The sequence below is a fragment of the Pseudophryne corroboree genome, chromosome 4, assembly GCF_028390025.1.
Source record: "Pseudophryne corroboree isolate aPseCor3 chromosome 4, aPseCor3.hap2, whole genome shotgun sequence".
In the NCBI taxonomy this organism is placed as follows: Eukaryota; Metazoa; Chordata; class Amphibia; order Anura; family Myobatrachidae; genus Pseudophryne; species Pseudophryne corroboree.
Window position 1 is genome coordinate 102,313,819 of NC_086447.1, and position 21,740 is coordinate 102,335,558.

General features: G+C 47.5%; 1 protein-coding gene across 3 annotated transcripts in view; it reads left to right on the top strand.

The window, feature by feature from the left end:
- The window catches only part of HS1BP3 (HCLS1 binding protein 3), a 152,397-nt gene that overhangs the window by 36,506 nt on the left and 94,151 nt on the right, over positions 1 to 21,740 (top strand). For all 3 annotated transcript variants that reach the window (XM_063915319.1, XM_063915318.1, XM_063915320.1), the window contains one exon: positions 7,674 to 7,878. In XM_063915319.1, coding sequence (XP_063771389.1) covers positions 7,674 to 7,878 — 205 coding nt within the window. The remainder of the gene's footprint in view (positions 1 to 7,673; positions 7,879 to 21,740) is intronic.

Sequence of the window (21,740 nt, forward strand, 5' to 3'; positions counted from 1 at the left end):
TGTGGACGCTCTAGTGACACCGTGGGTATACCAGTCGGTTTATGTGTTCCCCCCCTCTGCCTCTCATACCAAAGGTACTGAGAATAATAAGAAGGCGAGGAGTAAGAACGATACTCGTGGTTCCGGATTGGCCAAGAAGAGCTTGGTACCCAGAACTTCAAGAAATGATATCAGAGGACCCTTGGCCTCTACCGCTCAGACAGGATCTGCTACAGCAGGGGCCCTGTCTGTTCCAAGACTTACCGCGGCTGCGTTTGACGGCATGGCAGTTGAATTCCGGATCCTAAAGGAAAAGGGCATTCCGGAGGAAGTCATTCCTACGCTGATAAAAGCCAGGAAAGAAGGAACCGCAAACCATTATCACCGTATTTGGCGAAAATATGTTGCGTGGTGTGAGGCCAGGAAGGCCCCAACAGAGGAATTTCAGCTGGGTCGTTTTCTGCACTTCCTACAGTCGGGAGTGACTATGGGCCTAAAATTGGGTTCCATTAAGGTCCAGATTTCGGCTCTGTCGATTTTCTTCCAGAAAGAACTGGCTTCACTACCTGAAGTTCAGACTTTTGTAAAGGGAGTGCTTCATATTCAGCCCCCTTTTGTGCCTCCTGTGGCACCTTGGGATCTCAATGTGGTGTTGAGTTTCCTAAAATCACATTGGTTTGAACCACTTAAAACTGTGGATCTGAAATATCTCACGTGGAAAGTGGTCATGTTATTGGCCTTGGCTTCGGCCAGGCGTGTGTCAGAATCGGCGGCTTTGTCATATAAAAGCCCTTATCTGATTTTCCATATGGATAGGGCAGAATTGAGGACTCGTCCCCAGTTTCTCCCCAAGGTGGTATCCGCTTTTCACTTGAACCAACCTATCGTGGTGCCTGCGGCTACTAGGGACTTGGAGGATTCCAAGTTACTGGACGTAGTCAGGGCCTTGAAAATTTATGTTTCCAGGACGGCTGGAGTCAGGAAAACTGACTCGCTTTTTATCCTGTATGCACCCAACAAAATAGGTGCTCCTGCTTCTAAGCAGACTATTGCTCGCTGGATTTGTAGCACAATTTAGCTGGCGCATTCTGCGGCTGGATTGCCGCATCCTAAATCAGTGAAAGCCCATTCCACGAGGAAGGTGGGCTCATCTTGGGCGGCTGCCCGAGGGGTCTCGGCTTTACAACTTTGCCGAGCTGCAACTTGGTCAGGGGCAAACACGTTTGCAAAATTCTAGAAATTTGATACCCTGGCTGAGGAGGACCTTGAGTTCTCTCATTCGGTGCTGCAGAGTCATCCGCACTCTCCCGCCCGTTTGGGAGCTTTGGTATAATCCCCATGGTCCTAACGGAGTCCCCAGCATCCACTAGGACGTCAGAGAAAATAAGAATTTACTCACCGGTAATTCTATTTCTCGTAGTCCGTAGTGGATGCTGGGCGCCCATCCCAAGTGCGGATTGTCTGCAATACTTGTATATAGTTATTGCCTAACTAAAGGGTTATTGTTGAGCCATCTGTTGAGAGGCTCAGTTATATTTCATACTGTTAACTGGGTATAGTATCACGAGTTATACGGTGTGATTGGTGTGGCTGGTATGAGTCTTACCCGGGATTCAAAATCCTTCCTTATTGTGTCAGCTCTTCCGGGCACAGTATCCTAACTGAGGTCTGGAGGAGGGGCATAGAGGGAGGAGCCAGTGCACACCAGATAGTACCAAATCTTTCTTATAGAGTGCCCAGTCTCCTGCGGAGCCCGTCTATTCCCCATGGTCCTTACGGAGTCCCCAGCATCCACTACGGACTACGAGAAATAGAATTACCGGTGAGTAAATTCTTATTTTGATCACCTGAATAGATGGCAACTACCTATCCTAAACTGTACATAGGAGTATTCATGAGCAGCCCTTTTCTTCTATGAATATAGGTGCCGGAACTCACCTAAACTTAAAAGTAGATACAATGGCCCAGATTTATCAAGCCTTGGAGAGTGATAAATTGCACGGTGATAAAGTACCAGCCAATCAGCTCCTAACTGCCATGTTACAGGCTGTATTTGAAAAATGACAGTTGGGAGCTGATTGGCTGGTACTTTATCACCTTGCACTTTATCTCTCCAAGGCTTCAGAATTCTGGGCCAATATGTATAGCAATATATACACACAATGGCCCTCATTCCGAGTTGTTCGCTCGCAAGGCGAATGTAGCAGAGTTACACACGCTAAGCCGCCGCCTACTGGGAGTGAATCTTAGCTTCTTAAAATTGCGACCGACGTACGCGCAATATTGCGATTACAAACGAGTTAGCAGTTTCAGAGTAGCTCCAGACTTACTCTGCCTGTGCGATCATTTCAGTGCTTGTCGTTCCTGGTTGACGTCACAAACACACCCAGCGTTCGCCCAGGCACTCCCACCGTTTCCCCGGCCACTCCTGCGTTTTTTCCGGAAACGGTAGCGTTTTCAGCCACACGCCCCTGAAACGCCGTGTATCCGCCCAGTAACACCCATTTCCTGTCAATCACATTACGATCGCCGGAGCGAAGAAAAAGCCGTGAGTAAAAATACTTTCTTCATAGTAAAGTTACTTGGCGCAGTCGCAGTGCGAACATTGCGCATGCGTACTAAGCGGATTTTCACTGCGATGCGATGAAAAATACCGAGCGAACAACTCGGAATGAGGGCCAATATACCTGCGCTTAGGGAATGTTAATTGTATTAATACTAATAAAATACAAATTGTGCTGTCTATTAAATAAATAGACTCAACGAAGCTCAATAATGTAACAAAAGTATTTTATATTCATATATAACAATATTCTGAGCAGCAGTCATCCGGGTATCGGGTTTACATACGTTTGTTAATTGGCCCTTATTACAGTTAGGGTGATGCTGTCCTTAGTCACTTTATGTGTATAACAGCTGAGAATGATTGTCAGCAGTAGAGATAGAGATACATTTACATATTGGAGCTCATTGGCTGGTGCGTTATCATCTTGCACTTATCACTGGTTTATAATTTCTCCAGGCTTAATACATCTGCCCCATTGTTACATATAAATATAAAATATTTTTGCTACATTATTGAGCTCCGTTGAGTCTATTTAATAGACAGCACAATTTGTATTTTATTAGTATTACTACCAATTAACATTCCCTAAGCTTATATATATATATATATATATATATATATATATATATATATATATATATATATATATATATATATATATATATATATATATATAGAACCAGTATTAAAAATATTATTTTGCAGAGAAATGTACAAGTATAGATGAATAAAAACAATAAGCAAGTACAGTACTCTCATCATCTGAGCTACATTTAGAATTAGGACATAGACGAACATTTTATGCTAACCGTAATTTAATGAGCATCTCAAACAGCACCACATATTAACCCACTTGGTATAAATATATAGATATAGTGGTGTATTCAATTGTAGTCGGAAACTGCCGTCTTGTCGGAAAGACGTCAGTTTCCGATTTTTTTAGTTCGGAACCTGTTCCGACCTATTTAATCCCCCTGCTTTTTTCCGACAAGTCGGCAATTCTGACTTATCGAAAAACACGAATCGGTGGAATAGCCGCGGATCCACGTGTTTTGTCAGAAGCGTGGGCAAATCTGACAGATTTTTGTCCCGTTTCCGACAATGTCAATCCGACTTTAAAAAAAGTCGGATCCTTTCCATCGGATCCAACATCAATTGAATACCCCCCATAACCTCCATACTAAATAGGTTACAAGGGTTTTGCTATCCACTTTCCACAGCGGATAAACATATCCTGAAAAGTTCCCTACAAACCTAATATTAACGTGTCTAGCGTGGATATCTTTTATAATTGCAAATAATTACTACTATAAATTTAAATCAGTAGAATGATTATTGATACTCATTTGACTTACTCTGAGCAGGTGTAACCCAATGCTTCATTTAAACCAATAGGAAATAAGGTATCTAGTTTAAAGATCCAAGAAGATTCCCCTATACAAAGTTGGCGAAATCGATCACCACCCCTCCTGGTGTTGGTGAATTTTTCTACCCCAACAATAGATAAAGATGCTGGGTCGCCTTTGTGCACGCCTGATAAATGGTGAGAAACACTGTGTGTTTGTAATTATTTTATAATATTAATGCCCTTATTTATCAATGAGTGATACTTTTCACTGTGAGTGATAAATTGCACCAGCCAACCAACTCCTAACTGATTTTTTTCAAACACAGCTTGTGACATGGAAGTTAGGAGCTGATTGGCTGGTGCAATTTATCACTCACAGTGAAATTTATCACTCATTGATAAATAAGGCCATAAGTCTTTGTTCACTGAATCTGGATTTTAAAGTTCTATCTAGTTGTTCTCCTTACATACTGCAGGGAGCATGGACATTGTAGTACATACACACATTGGCAGTGGCGGTAATATGCAACATCCTGTTCTTCATATACCTACATGTCAAACATACTGATTTATTGCAACAGTAGTTTCAACAGTTTGGTCACACTGTAAACATCCAGCAGCGGCTGACACAGCCAGGCCTTGCACGGCTCTTACATCTCCTACAGATGCCGCTAGCACATGTAGGAATCCGTTAGCAAGCTGATCTACAAACAGCCGCACTTTACACTAGCAGCCACTCTGCCGTTTTACTAAGGAGGCTCGCCACTTGTACAACATGCGCAAAGAGCCCCAAGTGCGACTAATACGGTAACTATATACAATAAATTCTTCTGCAACTGCTTGCTGCTTAATTTTGTACTATCCACTCAGTCCATGAGTTATTGAGACCTTTGACGAAACTAGCAGAGTTTTATCACATTTGACTCCACTAGGATGCCAGTTTGAGGGGTTTTTTTACATTCTGGGAGAGACTGTTATTCTAACTCTATCAGTTATTACTAAAAGCTTTACTTCAGCTGCTAGATAGTGATTTTTCATGAATTGCTCCTACTAACTTGTTTTACTACATTTTTTTTTTGCTTGCAATCTTTCTGATACTTTAATTACCAGCTGATGCTTATGATTGCTGCTCAGAATATTGGGGCAGATGTATTAAGCCTGGAGAAGTGATAAAGCAGTGATAAGTGCAAGGTGATAACGTACCAGCCAATCAGCTCCCATATGTAAATTTACATATTGGAGCTGATTGGCTGGTGCGTTATCACCTTGCAGTTATCACTGCTTTATCACTTCTCCAGGCTTAATAAATCTGCCTCATTGTTACATATGAATATAAAATATTTTTGTTACATTATTGAGCTTCGTTGAGTCTATTTATTTAATAGGACAGCACAATTTGTATTTTATTAGTATTAATACCAATTAACATTCCCTAAGCGCAGTGATATTGTGTGTATATATTGTTTTCTCTTGATGTAGTCTAGCAAGATATTGCAGCTGGGGAATTGGTGTGATAGAGGCTTCCATTTTAAAGTGCCGGGAGCTAACAGAGAGTGACTGTGGTCTCACTCTGTATCTATATACTCTTCCAATATGTATAGCAGCTTTGAGTCTCTGTATAAGTACACAGGTGCTCATTTATCTAAAATTATTTCACTTATTTCTCACTTTTTATGGACCTACAGTAGTTCAAAGACAAAAAAAAATGTACCGGTACTGGGTACCACAAAAAAAACCCATAGTTCATGAGGATATAATATCTATCCTGTTATTCGTTGTAATATGATTGTAAGCCTTTATAATAGTCTACTTTAAAGATATCTTGGGTTTGGTCTAGCACCTTCTATAGACACAATAAGATAGTCACACATTCAGATGTGCTCCGCCATATCTAGAGGTGTTAAACTCAGAATACATTTCCCCCCATTAAGAAGCCTTCCCTCTGGCATATGTCCAGTCTTGGTCAACACGTATGGACCATATGTCTAACCTTCATTCATCTCCTCATCATAAGCAGGGGCTGCAATCTTCTGACTCCCATGTATGTTGTAGAGCTGCAGCCACAATGATACACTTCAAATGCTTACCAATAGTGAGATACCTGACCTTACCTGGCGGCTCCAGTCCTTGGACACTGGCAACTCTTACTTCTCATGACAGAGGATAGAGTTCCAAAGGTGGACCTTTCATTGAACTTACAAGAGGGAGGCTCTCTAATAAGGAGACCTACCAGAAGGAGGCTGTCTAATAGGGAGGCCTGCCAGAGAGAATAACTATGAGAACCTGCCAGAGTGTGGCTCTCTAATAGGGGGGCCTGCCAAAGGGAAGCTCTCTATGAGAACCACCAGGGGGTAACTCTCTAATAGAGGGGCCTGCCAAAGGGAAGCTCTCTGAGAACCTACCAGAGGGTGTCTTTCTAATAAGGGGGCCTGTTAGAGCGATACTCTCTTATCGGGGGCAGGATGCAACAAAGCTAAAAAAACGTCCAAAACCTCGGAAATTCAGGTTTTGGAGGTTTGACCTCTTTTCTCATATGCACCAAGCTATGGAATGTGATGCAATGGTGTTACCCAATAAAAGCCTATGGGCCTCCACATTTTCCTTTTGAGTGGTATCAATTCTGATCCCTCCCAGCACCCCCAGTTGCATGTGCATCAATTGACGCTTGCGCAGATATGACTCACGGGTCCTAAACCTGGAAGTGCTTCTGTCGCTAATGACACCTCCTTTGTTACTTTTTCCAAGCATATGGTGTTAGTAAATGCTGTTATGAGTGGCGGGATGCTTGATACATCCCTCCCTGGGTGACCTATCACAGGGCAGCTCTTTAATAGGTGCACCTACCAGGGGGAGGCACTCTATACAGGTACTTACCAGAGGGAAGCTTCTTAATATAGGAAATTAGTGTTCACGCTAGGCAGTTTTAGCAGGGCGCCGCGCCCTGCCCGATTTTTTAAGGGCAAAACCCGCCCTGCCCTTTCTGCGGCACCCTGCTAAAACTGCCGCCTGCTTCCTGCCCTCACAGCGTGTAAAGATGCGCGCGGCATCCATTCACGCTGAGAGAGGGCTTGGTGGAAGCGTGCTGGGCACGCCCCCAACAGTGACACCGCTGGCCGCCCACGCCCCCTTTTATTATCCATGATGACCCCACCCCTATTTAGCATGACCGCGCCCCCTTTTCGCCGTGCGCTAGTGCCTCTCTAGATCCGGCGCCCTGCCCGGATTCTAGAGGGAACACTAGGAAATCCACGTTTCACTGGAGTCCATCTTTTAATTGTCAGTCAGTGGTTTATTTGATACCCTTGGGTGGGAAGTTTTCTGATTACCTGGAGAAGACCAGATGGATGGGGGAGCCCATAACTGGCTGCACATGCAGATGGTGAAACAGAAGATGTAATTCCATACGTATCCCTTTACCATGCAATGAAATCCGTGCTCACTAAAAGAGTACATATGTGTAACAAGGACAATAGGCTTTGTTGCTACCAGATAACAGAGAATTAACCAACACCCACTTGAATTTTATTTAAATCTCTTCCCACAACAATGTAGTTTTTACCTGTGGGTGCCTTTACCTCCTGCCATCAGGAGATGCCAACGTAAGGGTTCACCACAGAAAGCGCCATGTCTGTGTACAGATCCATGCACTGTAAGGATGGGAGCACTTGTACAGAACATTACATACATGCAGCGGGAGAGAATTTTTGTACATTCATAAATAATGCCAGTATCAGGTTCATCACCTCTCACCAGTTTGGTGTTTGTTTGTTTCTTTGACAGTCTCTAGCATCGGCGACTTTGATGAGTCAAGATACGCAAGACCTTATGCAAATCCCTCAGAAGATGATGATTTTTTTAAGGATGAAACCCCATTGGAAGGGCCTCTCCTGCATATCACTAGTAAGCTGGAAAATAAAAAAGTTGAAGAACAGGACGAGGAAGAAGAGGAGGTAGAAGTAGATCTAGATCCGCTTGGAATCATGAAGTGAGTACCTGTCTTCCTTTTATGGTCCGGAAACTAAGAATCTCAGGGGTGGAGGCAGATGACTGGGGAAATGGGTGTGACTAGAGCAGTGGTGTAAGTATAAAAAATGTCTTACAGGTACTGTGTGCGCGCCCCCCCCCCCCCCCCCAAAAAAAAAAAAAAAAAAAAATGGGTGTGGCCAAATGCCACATTGGGTGTGGCCAATTAAAATGGGGGCGTGGTACACATATTGGGGGAGGGGCAGATACACATATGACCCCAATAGTGCCAGATGCACGTTGCCCCACAGTGCCAGATATACATTGTCCCACAGTGCCAGATATACATTGCCTCACAGTGCCAGATATACATTGCCCCACAGTGCCAGATACACATTGCCTCACTGTGCCAGATACACAAATGCCCCCAGAGTGCCAGATATACATTGCCTCACAGTGCCAGATATACATTGCCTCACAGTGCCAGATATACATTGCCTCACAGTGCCAGATATACATTGCCTCACAGTGCCAGATATACATTGCCTCACAGTGCCAGATATACATTGCCTCACGGTGCCAGATATACATTGCCTCACGGTGCCAGATATACATTGCCTCACGGTGCCAGATATACATTGCCTCACGGTGCCAGATATACATTGCCTCACGGTGCCAGATATACATTGCCTCACGGTGCCAGATATACATTGCCCCACGGTGCCAGAAACGCATTGCCCCCCCAGTGCCAGATATAGATTGCCCCCCAGTGCCAGATACACAAATGCCCCCAGAGTGCCAGATACACAAATGCCCCCAGAGTGCCAGATACACAAATGCCCCCAGAGTGCCAGATACACAAATGCCCCCAGAGTGCCAGATACACAAATGCCCCCAGAGTGCCAGATACGCAAATGCCCCCAGAGTGCCAGATACGCAAATGCCCCCAGAGTGCCAGATACGCAAATGCCCCCAGAGTGCCAGATACGCAAATGCCCCCAGAGTGCCAGATACGCAAATGCCCCCAGAGTGCCAGATACGCAAATGCCCCCAGAGTGCCAGATACGCAAATGCCCCCAGAGTGCCAGATACGCAAATGCCCCCAGAGTGCCAGATACGCAAATGCCCCCAGAGTGCCAGATACGCACACGCCCCCAGAGTGCCAGATACGCACACGCCCCCAGAGTGCCAGATACGCACACGCCCCCAGAGTGCCAGATACGCACACGCCCCCAGAGTGCCAGATACGCACACGCCCCCAGAGTGCCAGATACGCACACGCCCCCAGAGTGCCAGATACGCACACGCCCCCAGAGTGCCAGATACGCACACGCCCCCAGAGTGCCAGATACGCACACGCCCCCAGAGTGCCAGATACGCACACGCCCCCAGAGTGCCAGATACGCACACGCCCCCAGAGTGCCAGATACGCACACGCCCCCAGAGTGCCAGATACGCACACGCCCCCAGAGTGCCAGATACACACACGCCCCCACCCCAGTGCCAGATACACACACGCCCCCACCCCAGTGCCAGATACACACACGCCCCCACCCCAGTGCCAGATACACACACGCCCCCACCCCAGTGCCAGATACACACACGCCCCCACCCCAGTGCCAGATACACACACGCCCCCACCCCAGTGCCAGATACACACACGCCCCCACCCCAGTGCCAGATACACACACGCCCCCACCCCAGTGCCAGATACACACACGCCCCCACCCCAGTGCCAGATACACACACGCCCCCACCCCAGTGCCAGATACACACATGTCCCCCCAGAGCCAGATATGCTCCTAGTGCCAGGTATACATGCCCCTCCCCCCAAGCTGCTCACCGCTGCTGCTGTCCTGTGTGTGTGTGTGAGGGGAGGAGAGCGCAGCCTGCGCCTCTCCTGCCCCTCAGTCTCCAGCTGGTGTTTTAGTTCAATTCAGCGCCGATCCGTGAGCCAATCAAAGCCTTGGCTGCCGGTCCGTGAGCTCTGATTGGCTGACGGGCGGTGCTGAATTGAACGAAGACACTGAGGGGCAGGAGAGGCGCAGGCTGCGCTCTCCTCCCCTCGCATCAGCGGCGGTCAGCCGCAGAGGGAGGGACGAACGGAGCGGCGAGGAGCGGCGGCCCGTCGGAGTACCCTCGGCTAAATTCTTAAGGGTACACCGTATCCACCCGTACCCGCACACTTGCACCAATGGACTAGAGACACAAGGGTAATTACTCTGTGCACACCAGAGCCAGATGACTGGGGAAATGGGTGTGGCTAGTGACACAAGGGTACAAGACATAAGGATATCCTTACAAAGAAATAAGGATCAAATAAGGTTAGAGATAAAAATAATGTAAAAAAAAAAAAAAAGGGGCAGACTAGATGGGCCAAGTGGTTCTTATCTGCCGACAAATTCTATGTTTCTAATTACTGTTTGCACACCAGAGCCAGATGACTCGGGAAATGGGTGTGGCTAGTGACGCAAGGGTAATTACTCTGTACACACCAGAGCCAGATGACTGGGGAAATGGGTGTGGCTAGTGACGCAAGGGTAATTACTGTGTGCACACCAGAGCCAGATGACTGAGGAAACGGGTGTGGCTAGAGACACATGGGTAATACTGTGTGCACACCAGCGCCACATGACTGGGGAAATGGGTGTGGCTAGAGACACAAGGGTAATTACTGTGTGCACACCAGAGCCAGATGACTGAGGAAATGGGCAAGGCTAGACACACAAGGGTAATTACTGTGTGCACACGAGAGTCAGATGACTGGGGAAATGGGCAAGGCTAGACACACAAGGGTAATTACTGTGTGCACACGAGAGTCAGATGACTGGGGAAGTGAGCGTGGTTAGAGACACAAGGGTAATTACTGTGTGCACACGAGAGTCAGATGACTGGGGAAGTGAGCGTGGTTAGAGACACAAGGGTAATTACTGTGTGCACACCAGAGCTAGATGGATGAATATAGTCCGCTTGGGGAAGTCTAATCGTTTTTACCAAGTTAAGTGTGGCTCGGCTCATCTGGTAGGGAAATGAGTTATGAAAGGATATCACCACATCGTGCTACAATGATGTATACATTTTCATACATAAATTAATGGGTTATTTTACTTTTTGATTAAAATTATTTTTTTCAAAGTAATTCCCCACCTACTCATACTTGGCCAGTAATTGTGTGTGCCTCTCCTAGGGACACGCTTCCTCTGCAATGGACCAGATTGAAATAATTCCCCATTTTTGTAATCATATGCGGCAGCAGAGAGGAAGGGGGGATTCATTTAATCAGGGATCCAAACATCTTAGATTAGATAGACCCACAATTTGATATATGAGGTGGGGGAGTGCGCAAACGGTTCGTGATCCAAAAAGAGAGTTCTTTCAATGTGCTCTATGTATATTATAGACATCAGCATTACAATCCAAAGGCAGCTAGGAGTGGTACAGGGATGTGAATAATATAAACGCTATATACTGTAGAGTTTGTTATTTTCAAGGAAACATATAAAGTGTCTAACAGAATAACATCATTTTTTTTTTTTTAAATAGTTATTGGCTGTTGTTGGTTTCAGTTAGTCTACTGTTGTGCATATTGGTAATAAAGAATAGAGATTGATAATTAAAGAAGCAGAGTGTAAATGTGTCATAATAGATAATTCCACAAGAGGGAGCTCTGACACAGTATGTAAATGTGTAGGAAGGCAATGAGTTGGACTGCTCACATGCTATGATACAAATTATCTGTCAACCAGATTGAAAGTGCAAAGTAAATATAAACACAGCCTGCTGCATGGGGGTGTGGGGGGAGTTGCTGTGGGTAACCGCTGTGCACTTTGTTCCTCATGGACCTGGGGGAGTTTGGCTGACTCGCAGTCAGAACTGCGCACACTCTGTTCATTGTGACGTGTGCTGTGGAAATAGTGGCGTCCCAGCGTGGTGGCTGTTGTGGGGCTCCCAGGATCCATAGCATCAGCTGCCGGTCTGCTGGAAGTGCAGGCATGTAATAGTGGGATGTATATGTACGGCAGGTAGGGAGTTTTGGTGACAATACGTATGTGTAATTAATTCAGCTCTAATTATTTGTCTCTGAGCTTATACAGTCATGAAACTCACTGGTGACATCTACATATAAGGCATATAGGGGGTCATTCCGAGTTGATCGCTAGCTGCCGTTGTTCGCTGCGTAAAGATCAGTGAAAAAAACAGATAATCTGCGCATGCATATGTACCGCAATGCGCACGTGCATCGTACGGGTACGAAGTCCTTTGTGGTTTTACACAGGTTCTAGTGACGATTCCAATCGCACAGCCGAACGCAAGGAGATTGACAGGAAGAGGGCGTTTATGGGTGTCAACTGACCGTTTTCTGGGAGTGGTTGGAAAAACGCAGGCGTGGCCGGGCGGGTATCTGACGTCATTACCGTGTCACTCGTCGCAGCAATCATCGCACAGGATAAGTAACTACAGGGCTGGTCTTGTTTTGCACAAAATGTGTTTGCAAGCGCTCAGGCGTTCACACTCCTGCAAAGCAAAAATACAATACCCCGTGGGAGGCGGCATAGCGTTTGCAAGACTGCTAAAAACTGCTAGCGAGCGATCAACTCGGAATGACCCCCATAATTTCCATCAGTGGAAGCATCATCCCATATATTATTTACACTAGGTTGTACTTTTGCCAGACTTTTAGTCTACCTAAAGCTAAATATGTGGATTTGGCTGAAGCTCTGTAAGGTAAAATACAAAGTTATGCTCCTTACTGTACCTAGAATTAGCATGTTGTTGCAATACCCGGATACAACGTACTCCTTTTCCAGAGGTTCAGCGCATAGCCAGATCAGCTATTACGTAAGCTAGGCTACCGCTGTGACCGGACGCCTTTCGTTCGAAAGCACTCACCGCTTTCGCGTCCCGTCCCCAGTGCACAGAATGGAAGGTTAGGTCACCCGGGACCTGACCACATAGGGGATTCCCGCTTACCGTCAGTAACCGCCTGTTACTGACTCCACCCACTGCGCTGTGGGCGGGTTTATGCTGCCACCACCAAACTCCTAACCTGCCGTGGCGTTTGGAACCACGGTTCTGCTCTGTATGTGCCGACGCACTGCGTTACCACACCTGTGTGGTGTTGACGAATCCCCACTAGTCACCTGACTAGGCCGCTACCGGTAGCTGGCGGAAGGCAGAACTTGGAGACGTTAAGTGCTTCCCTGGACAGCCGGAGGACGGGGCTATGTTTGGCATAACCCTGTCGGTCACAAGATGAAGCAATCTTCTTGAGGCAGATGATGTTTATTTGCTCAATAATAGTCTTAAAAAAGACTCTTCCCTATTGCTAGGGGCAACAGCATACAGCAAAATGTTCCAGCAGAATGAAGATGGTACAATACACACTGGATGCTCGCAGGCCTCCTTTTTATGTCATTTTTCCACACAGTACCACAAGGGGTCATGTCCCCCCTGAGTAATTTCCATCCAATCAGGAAATTTTACAAAATACAAATAAATAAATAAATAAAACAATTTCCTCCTTCCTGGCACACACAATGTTTTGTATAATTTAAACTCCAATTCCTACCACCTGGGAGTTTACACTTCGCCATTGATAAATTTATCACATATCTTCAAAATACAAATGTTTCTGTCTCATTCACATCTCCATGCAAACACAGTGTTTGGGATTACAACAGGAAAGGTGGCAACACAACAAACAGTCTTCCTTCCACCTTCGTTTGCATTTCAAAGATGTTTGGCCACCAAGAGGCCAGCTAATTGACACTTACTTGTACATAGCAAGTCTGGAGCTAGGACAATTACCATACGACTTCCTATACAAAAGTGTCTCGCAAACTATTTTCAAGGCCTTTTTAGAAACAAAATACCTTGTACTTTCTCATAAGTGCCCTGTCCATATTGTTCTATAACAGCGCAGCCCATCATTCCCCAACTGCGCACTGCGCAGCGATATAACATATGACACATTATTAAACATATTTTAAAACAGTCTGCGCCCAGCGCCACAAGTACATTTAACAGTGGCGCCAAGCGCCTATTGTCCGCAAAAAGGCGCCGGGCACGAGAGTTAACCCCTTCAGTGCCGCAGCCGCCATTACACGTGTGGCTGGTTAGTCTCTCCGGCCACACTCCTCCCCTCCCCAATTCAAGCGGGAAAACCAGGGAGCCATGTCCCAAAGATTTGACTCCTGGTCCCGCAGTCTGTTGGGTTGAAGGTGACGCTGCCTGGGGGGCGTAGGCTCCGGCCTAGACAGTTCATCCATAGTGCAGTGGGCCTCTCTTCGTGAGTGCACAATGTTCAAATAGTCCACCTGAAGTCCAAGTTCAAGGCTCCACCACAAAAGTCTGTCCAATTTCCCCAAAGTAGGTTGCAGCCACCTAACAGGTGGGTGGTAAGTCACCACGGTGGGGGGCCAGTTACACACAAGTGCCACCCAAGGTGTCCCAATTGTGGCATACCCCACCTGACACAATAGCAGTATTCTGCTCAAACAGGCCACAGGGTGCTCCTGCCCATATGGCTCCTCCTGGCTCAGTACTGCTCCCAGTCTGTGCAGTGGCGCAGTAGTTCGTAAAACACAGTCCTGGTCAAGAATGTGCGCCGTCAGCACTGGACCGGGTACCAGAGCCTCCTTCAATGACTGGAATGCCCACTCGCAAGCGGGTGCAAAGTCCACTGACTTGGGAATGCCCTTCCTAGTCATCTCTGTAAGGGGGTTCACTACAGGACTAAAGTCAATGATAATGTGTCCGTAGGGCCTTACAGGTTCTAAGGTCAGTACCTGTCTGGGTGATGTGGGCCGGGGACAGCCTCTGGTGGCCTCTGCTTTGGGCCTACCCCTGTCTCCTCCCACATGATTCCCCAGGCACTGCACCTCCCTCATTCCTATCTGGCAACTGTCTGCCCTAACTGTCAGACCTGCCCTCCAATCCTCCTCTGTCGACCTATGACTCGGGAAACCTACCCTGTCACCTAGGCCTACTCCTTTCTCCTCGTCCGCTACCTGTGCAACAGTGATGGCGGCCAGACCACCAGCCTCTGGATTCTGTATGGCATCCACTACAGGGAGGCTGCGTGTCTTCCCCGATCTACTGAGTATAGGCAGGGGACCTGCTATGTCCACAGCAAGTTGATGTAAAGGTTCTCCTATGGGCAGAAGCCCAGAGACAACACAACCGCTGGAGTGCCCCAGCTGCCAATGCATGGCACCAGCCTTACAGTTGGTCTGGGCGTCATCCGACATTCCAAACCAGGGTAAGCTCTGTGTCAGGCACTTCAGGGGATGGTCTATCTCTGAGTGGCTGTCCAAAGAGGTTTCGCTGGCAACCGACACCGGTTGCACAGGAAAGTTCCCTGGGGGGACCAGTTGGACACATTCCCTATCTGGTCTATCCCCTCCCACTTTCCTGGCTACCCTGTACCTTAACCCTTCCCGCCAGGTCAAACTTCCTGCCCCAACCCTGTCAAGGCCGCTGCCAGAGTGGCGCCTCATGCCTTTCGGAGATGGGTCAGAGAGTTGAGCATCCCTAAACTCCTGCCTGTGGCCCTCATTCTCTCCTAAATTGGGACACTCTACAGGGGGATCTAGGTGGGGACTACTAGGGTCAGTCTGGTAGGGGTCAGTCACGGAAAGGTCAGTGTGGTTTCTTATACTCACCGCTGGAGTTGGCAAACCACTTGGGTCAGGAGCATCATTGGGCACCCCCACAGGATCAAACGAACGGGAACCAACATCCTCTGCGTTGCTAGGGGACGTAGGCATACCAGAGGCAAAAGGAATGCGGGGTCGATGTGCCGATCTAGCCGCTGTAATCTTTTCCTCTGGGCTGGTTGATGCTGTGGTTGGCTGTGCTGGCAGTCTAGCAGCTGTAGTCTTTTCCTCTGGGCTGGGCTGTGCTGGAGTAGCTGGTGTCAACGGTGGTTGTGGAACTTGACTCCGGGAAATGGCGCCAGCAAACGTGGTGACGATCCCACCACCCAGATCATTTCCTAGGACCACATAAGTTGGGAGACCATCCATGACGGCAACTTCTCGCAACTCTGGCCCAGCTCCCCAGTCCAGGTAGACTCTTGCCATGGGAACCTCTTTCTCCGTTCCATCTGCCAGGGTCACCTTGGCAGTGCGACCCTGCAATACTGCAGCAGGATCTATAAGGTGGGGGCTCACCACAGTGATAGAGGCCCCAGAGTCTCTTAGACCTTCCCACTGCAGGGGTCCCACGTGGACCGGCTGCAGGTGCCTCCACATGTTGTGTAGGGGCTGTTTGGCCATGCAGGTGACTCTCTCCGCAGAGTGCACCTGTCTCTCGCCACACTCCATCGGACTGACTGGAGGGGGAACAGTCTCTGTAGGCTCATCTCCACTCGTCAAACAAGCGAGCCGGGCTCCAGCACTCGGATTTGGGGCACGAGTCTGGGGTGCTTGGGATGCAGGACAGTTCATCCTCAGATGTCCGATTTTCCCACAGCCGTAGCACTTCTTCTCCAGTCGTGGCACCGATGATCTCTGATAACTTGCAGGGATGCTGCGGTGCTGTTGCTGGCCAAGAGCACCCGGGTTGGAAGATGCTTGTCTATGGGGGTGATGAGCTGAAGAGGGGTGTCCCCCTGGTGGTACAGTCTTTTGGGGCTGGCTGCTGGCTGGGCGCTTCTGCCCCTGTGGCCGAATTGCCACATACTTGTCTGCTAACTGGGCAGCCATCTTTAAGCAGGGTGGCTCCCGGTCTAGCACCCACTCCTTCACTTCTGGGGCGCACCTGCGGTAGAACTGTTCCCTGCAGATCAGGTCGATCAGTGCGTCCCATGTAGTGGCTTTAGAATCCTTCACCCACTTCACCACGTACTGCCACAGCTGGGTGGCGAACTGCCCATGGGTGCTGCTAGGATTCTTGGGCAAGTCTCTGAACTTCATCCTGTAAGACTCCGGAGTGATGAAGAATCGCTGGAGGAGGGCCTTCGCGACTTCGTCGTAATCCCCGCAGTCCCCCGTGGCCACTCCTCGATAGGCCTCCAATGCCTCTCCATGCAGAGTGGGCACAAGGTGTCTCACCCACTCCGACTTGGGTAAATCATGTAGTTTACAAGTCCTTTCAAAAACTTGTAAGTGTCCATCAATGTCCCCATCACGGTCTGCAAACTTGGCAAACTGAATGCGTCCCGATCTGTGTACAGCAGCTGACAACGGCTCCCGGGGTACCACAGCTTGTGATGCCCGCTCCGCATGCCACATCCGAATGACAAGCATGCGTTCTTGCTCCATTGTCCTTTCCCCCAATTCCGCTAGCCGATCTGCTAGGGTATCCGGGCCGCCCCCCCCTGGGACGTTGGGATCCTGGCCCTGCTAGGGATTGCTGGGAAACATGGCTGCTGCTAGAAGGGGCGGGGCTTGTGGGTCTCACCGGTTCCGTACGAAGGTCCGCTGGTGGGCCGTCCTCTGCGATGCTGACGCCGTCAGTGCTTTCCACCTCCGTCCGATGGGACTCCTCCAAGCTCATGAGCGCCGCCTTCATGACGCTTCTGGATGCATTGAAAGGGATATCCACACCCTTCTCCTGGCACACGATCTCCAGATCGCCAGTAGACGTTCCACTGAAGTCAGTCATCTTGTGCGTTCTCCTGCGCTGCAGTTACTTCTCTCCTGAGTAACTCGGCTTCTCCAATCGGGTGACCGAAAAGCCGCCTGGGATTATCCCACCGCTGCCACCAATTTCTGTGACCGGACGCCTGCCGTGGCGTTTGGAACCACGGTTCTGCTCTGTATGTGCCGACACACTGCGTTACCACACCTGTGTGGTGTTGACGAATCCCCACTAGTCACCTGACTAGGCCGCTACCAGTAGCTGGCGGAAGGCGGAACTTGGAGACGTTAGGTGCTTCCCTGGACAGCCGGAGGACGGGGCTATGTTTGGCATAACCCTGTAGGTCACAAGATGAAGCAATCTTTTTGAGGCAGATGATGTTTATTTGCTCAATAATAGTCTTAAAAAAGACTCTTCCCTATTGCTAGGGGCAACAGCATACAGCAAGATGTTCTAGCAGAATGAAGATGGTACAATACACACTGGATGCTCGCAGGCCTCCTTTTTATGTCAATTTTCCACACCGTACCACAGGGGGTCATGTCCCCCCTGAGTAATTTCCATCCAATCAGGAAATCTTACAAAATACAAATAAATAAATAAAACAATTTCCTCCTTCCTGGCACACACAATGTTTTGTATAATTTAAACTCCAATTCCTACCACCTGGGAGTTTACACTTCGCCATTGATAAATTTATCACATATCTTCAAAATACAAATGTTTCTGTCTCATTCACATCTCCATGCAAACCCAGTGTTTGGGATTACAACAGGAAAGGCTGCAACACAACAAACCGTCTTCCTTCCACCTTCGTTTGCATTTCAAAGATGTTTGGCCACCAAGAGGCCAGCTAATTGACACTTACTTGTACATAGCAAGTCTGGAGCTAGGACAATTACCATACGACTTCCTATACAAAAGTGTCTCACAAACTATTTTCAAGGCCTTTTTAGAAACAAAATACCTTGTACTTTCTCATAAGTGCCCTGTCCATATAGTTCTATAACACCGCAGCCCATCATTCCCCAACTGCGCAGCGATATCACATATGACACATTATTAAACATATTTTAAAACAGTCTGCGCCCAGCGACACAAGTACATTTAACAGTGGCGCCAAGCGCCTATTGTCCGCAAAAAGGCGCCGGGCATGAGGGTTAACCCCTTCAGTGCCGCAGCCGCCATTACACGTGTGGCTGGTTAGTCTCTCCGGCCACAGCCGCCCAGGGCCCAGGTTACACTAATGCTTTTTAAACGTGTAGTTGCCTGGACCCCACGAGGCCTTATCCGGCTCTGACTCAGTTCAGTGCTGTCCTCGTCTTTCCTGATAAGGTTGGATGGTATTAAACAGGTTTCCCTTCCCGTCAATTAGATGTCTTCCGATACAGCACATGGATCATGATAAAGTATAGAATGCAGAGCTCTGTCTGATGACCCGTATAGAATGCAGAGCTCTGTCTGATGACCCGTATAGAATGCAGAGCTCTGTCTGATGCCAAGTATAGAATGCAGAGCTCTGTCTGATGCGAGTATAGAATGCAGAGCTCTATCTGATGCCGAGTATAGAATGCAGAGCTCTGTCTGATGACGAGTATAGAATGCAGAGCTCTGTCTGATGACGAGTATAGAATGCAGAGCTCTGTCTGATGACGAGTATAGAATGCAGAGCTCTGTCTGATGACGAGTATAGAATGCAGTGCTCTGTCTGATGACCAGTATAGAATGCAGAGCTCTGTCTGATGACCAGTATAGAATGCAGAGCTCTGTCTGATGACCAGTATAGAATGCAGAGCACTGTCTGATGACAAGTATAGAATGCAGAGCTCTGTCTGATGACCAGTATAGAATGCAGAGCTCTGTCTGATGACCTATGTACATAGAATGCAGAGCTCTGTCTGATGACCTATGTACATAGAATGCAGAGCTCTGTCTGATGACCAGTATACGTAGAATGCAGAGCTCTGTCTGATGACTGATGTACATAGAATGCAGAGCTCTGTCTGATGACCAGTATAGAATGCAGAGCTCTGTCTGATGACCAGTATACGTAGAATGCAGAGCTCTGTCTGATGACCAGTATACGTAGAATGCAGAGCTGTCTGATGACCAGTATACGTAGAATGCAGAGCTGTCTGATGACCAGTATAGAATGCAGAGCTCTGTCTGATGACCAGTATAGAATGCAGAGCTCTGTCTGATGACCACTATAGAATGCAGAACTCTGTCTGATGACCAGTATACGTAGAATGCAGAGCTCTGTCTGATGACCAGTATACATAGACTGCAGAGCTCTGTCTGATGACCAGTATAGAATGCAGAGCTCTGTCTGATGACCAGTATAGAATGCAGAGCTCTGTCTGATGACCAGTATACGTAGAATGCAGAGCTCTGTCTGATGACCAGTATACGTAGAATGCAGAGCTCAGTCTGATGACCAGTATACATAGAATGCAGAGCTCTGTCTGATGACCAGTATAGAATGCAGAGCTCTGTCTGATGACCAGTATACATAGAATGCAGAGCTCTGTCTGATGACCAGTATACATAGAATGCAGAGCTCTGTCCGATGACCAGTATACGTAGAATGCAGAGCTCTGTCTGATGACCAGTATACGTAGAATGCAGAGCTCTGTCTGATGACCAGTATAGAATGCAGAGCTCTGTCTGATGACCAGTATAGAATGCAGATCTCTATCTGATGACCAGTATACATAGAATGCAGAGCTCTGTCTGATGACCAGTATACGTAGAATGCAGAGCTCTGTCTGATGACCAGTATACGTAGAATGCAGAGCTCTGTCTGATGACCAGTATACGTAGAATGCAGAGCTCTGTTTGATGACCAGTATATGTAGAATGCAGAGCTCTGTTTGATGACCAGTATACGTAGAATGCAGAGCTCTGTTTGATGACCAGTATACGTAGAATGCAGAGCTCTGTCTGATGACCAGTATACGTAGAATGCAGAGCTCTGTCTGATGACCAGTATAGAATGCAGAGCTCTGTCTGATGACCAGTATACATAGAATGCAGAGCTCTGTCTGATGACCAGTATACATAGAATGCAGAGCTCTGTCTGATGACCAGTATAGAATGCAGAGCTCTGTCTGATGACTAGTATAGAATGCAGAGCTCTGTCTGATGACCAGTATACATATAATGCAGAGCTCTGTCTGATGACCAGTATACATAGAATGCAGAGCTCTGTCTGATGACCAGTATAGAATGCAGAGCTCTGTCTGATGACCAGTATACGTAGAATGCAGAGCGCTGTCTGATGACCAGTATAAAATGCAGAGCTCTGTCTGATGACCAGTATACGTAGAATGCAGAGCTCTGTCTGATGACCAGTATAGAATGCAGAGCTCTGTCTGATGACTAGTATAGAATGCAGAGCTCTGTCTGATGACTAGTATAGAATGCAGAGCTCTGTCTGATGACCAGTATACATATAATGCAGAGCTCTGTCTGATGACCAGTATACATAGAATGCAGAGCTCTGTCTGATGACCAGTATACGTAGAATGCAGAGCGCTGTCTGATGACCAGTATAGAATGCAGAGCTCTGTCTGATGACCAGTATACGTAGAATGCAGAGCTCTGTCTGATGACCAGTATAGAATGCAGAGCTCTGTCTGATGACTAGTATACGTAGAATGCAGAGCTCTGTCTGATGACCAGTATAGAATGCAGAGCTTTGTCTGATGACCAGTATACGGAGAATGCAGAGCTTTGTCTGATGACCAGTATAGAATGCAGAGATCTGTCTGATGACCAGTATAGAATGCAGAGCTCTGGCTGATGACCAGTATAGAATGCAGAGCTCTGTCTGATGACCAGTATACGTAGAATGCAGAGCTTTGTCTGATGACCAGTATAGAATGCAGAGCTTTGTCTGATGACCAGTATAGAATGCAGAGCTCTGTCTGATGACCAGTATAGAATGCAGAGCTTTGTCTGATGACCAGTATAGAATGCAAAGCTCTGTCTGATGACCAGTATAGAATGCAGAGCTCTGTCTGATGACCAGTATAGAATGCAGAGCTTTGTCTGATGACCAGTATAGAATGCAGAGCTTTGTCTGATGACCAGTATAGAATGCAGAGCTTTGTCTGATGACCAGTATACATATAATGCAGAGCTCTGTCTGATGACCAGTATACATAGAATGCAGAGCTCTGTCTGATGACCAGTATAGAATGCAGAGCTCTGTCTGATGACCAGTATACGTAGAATGCAGAGCGCTGTCTGATGACCAGTATAAAATGCAGAGCTCTGTCTGATGACCAGTATACG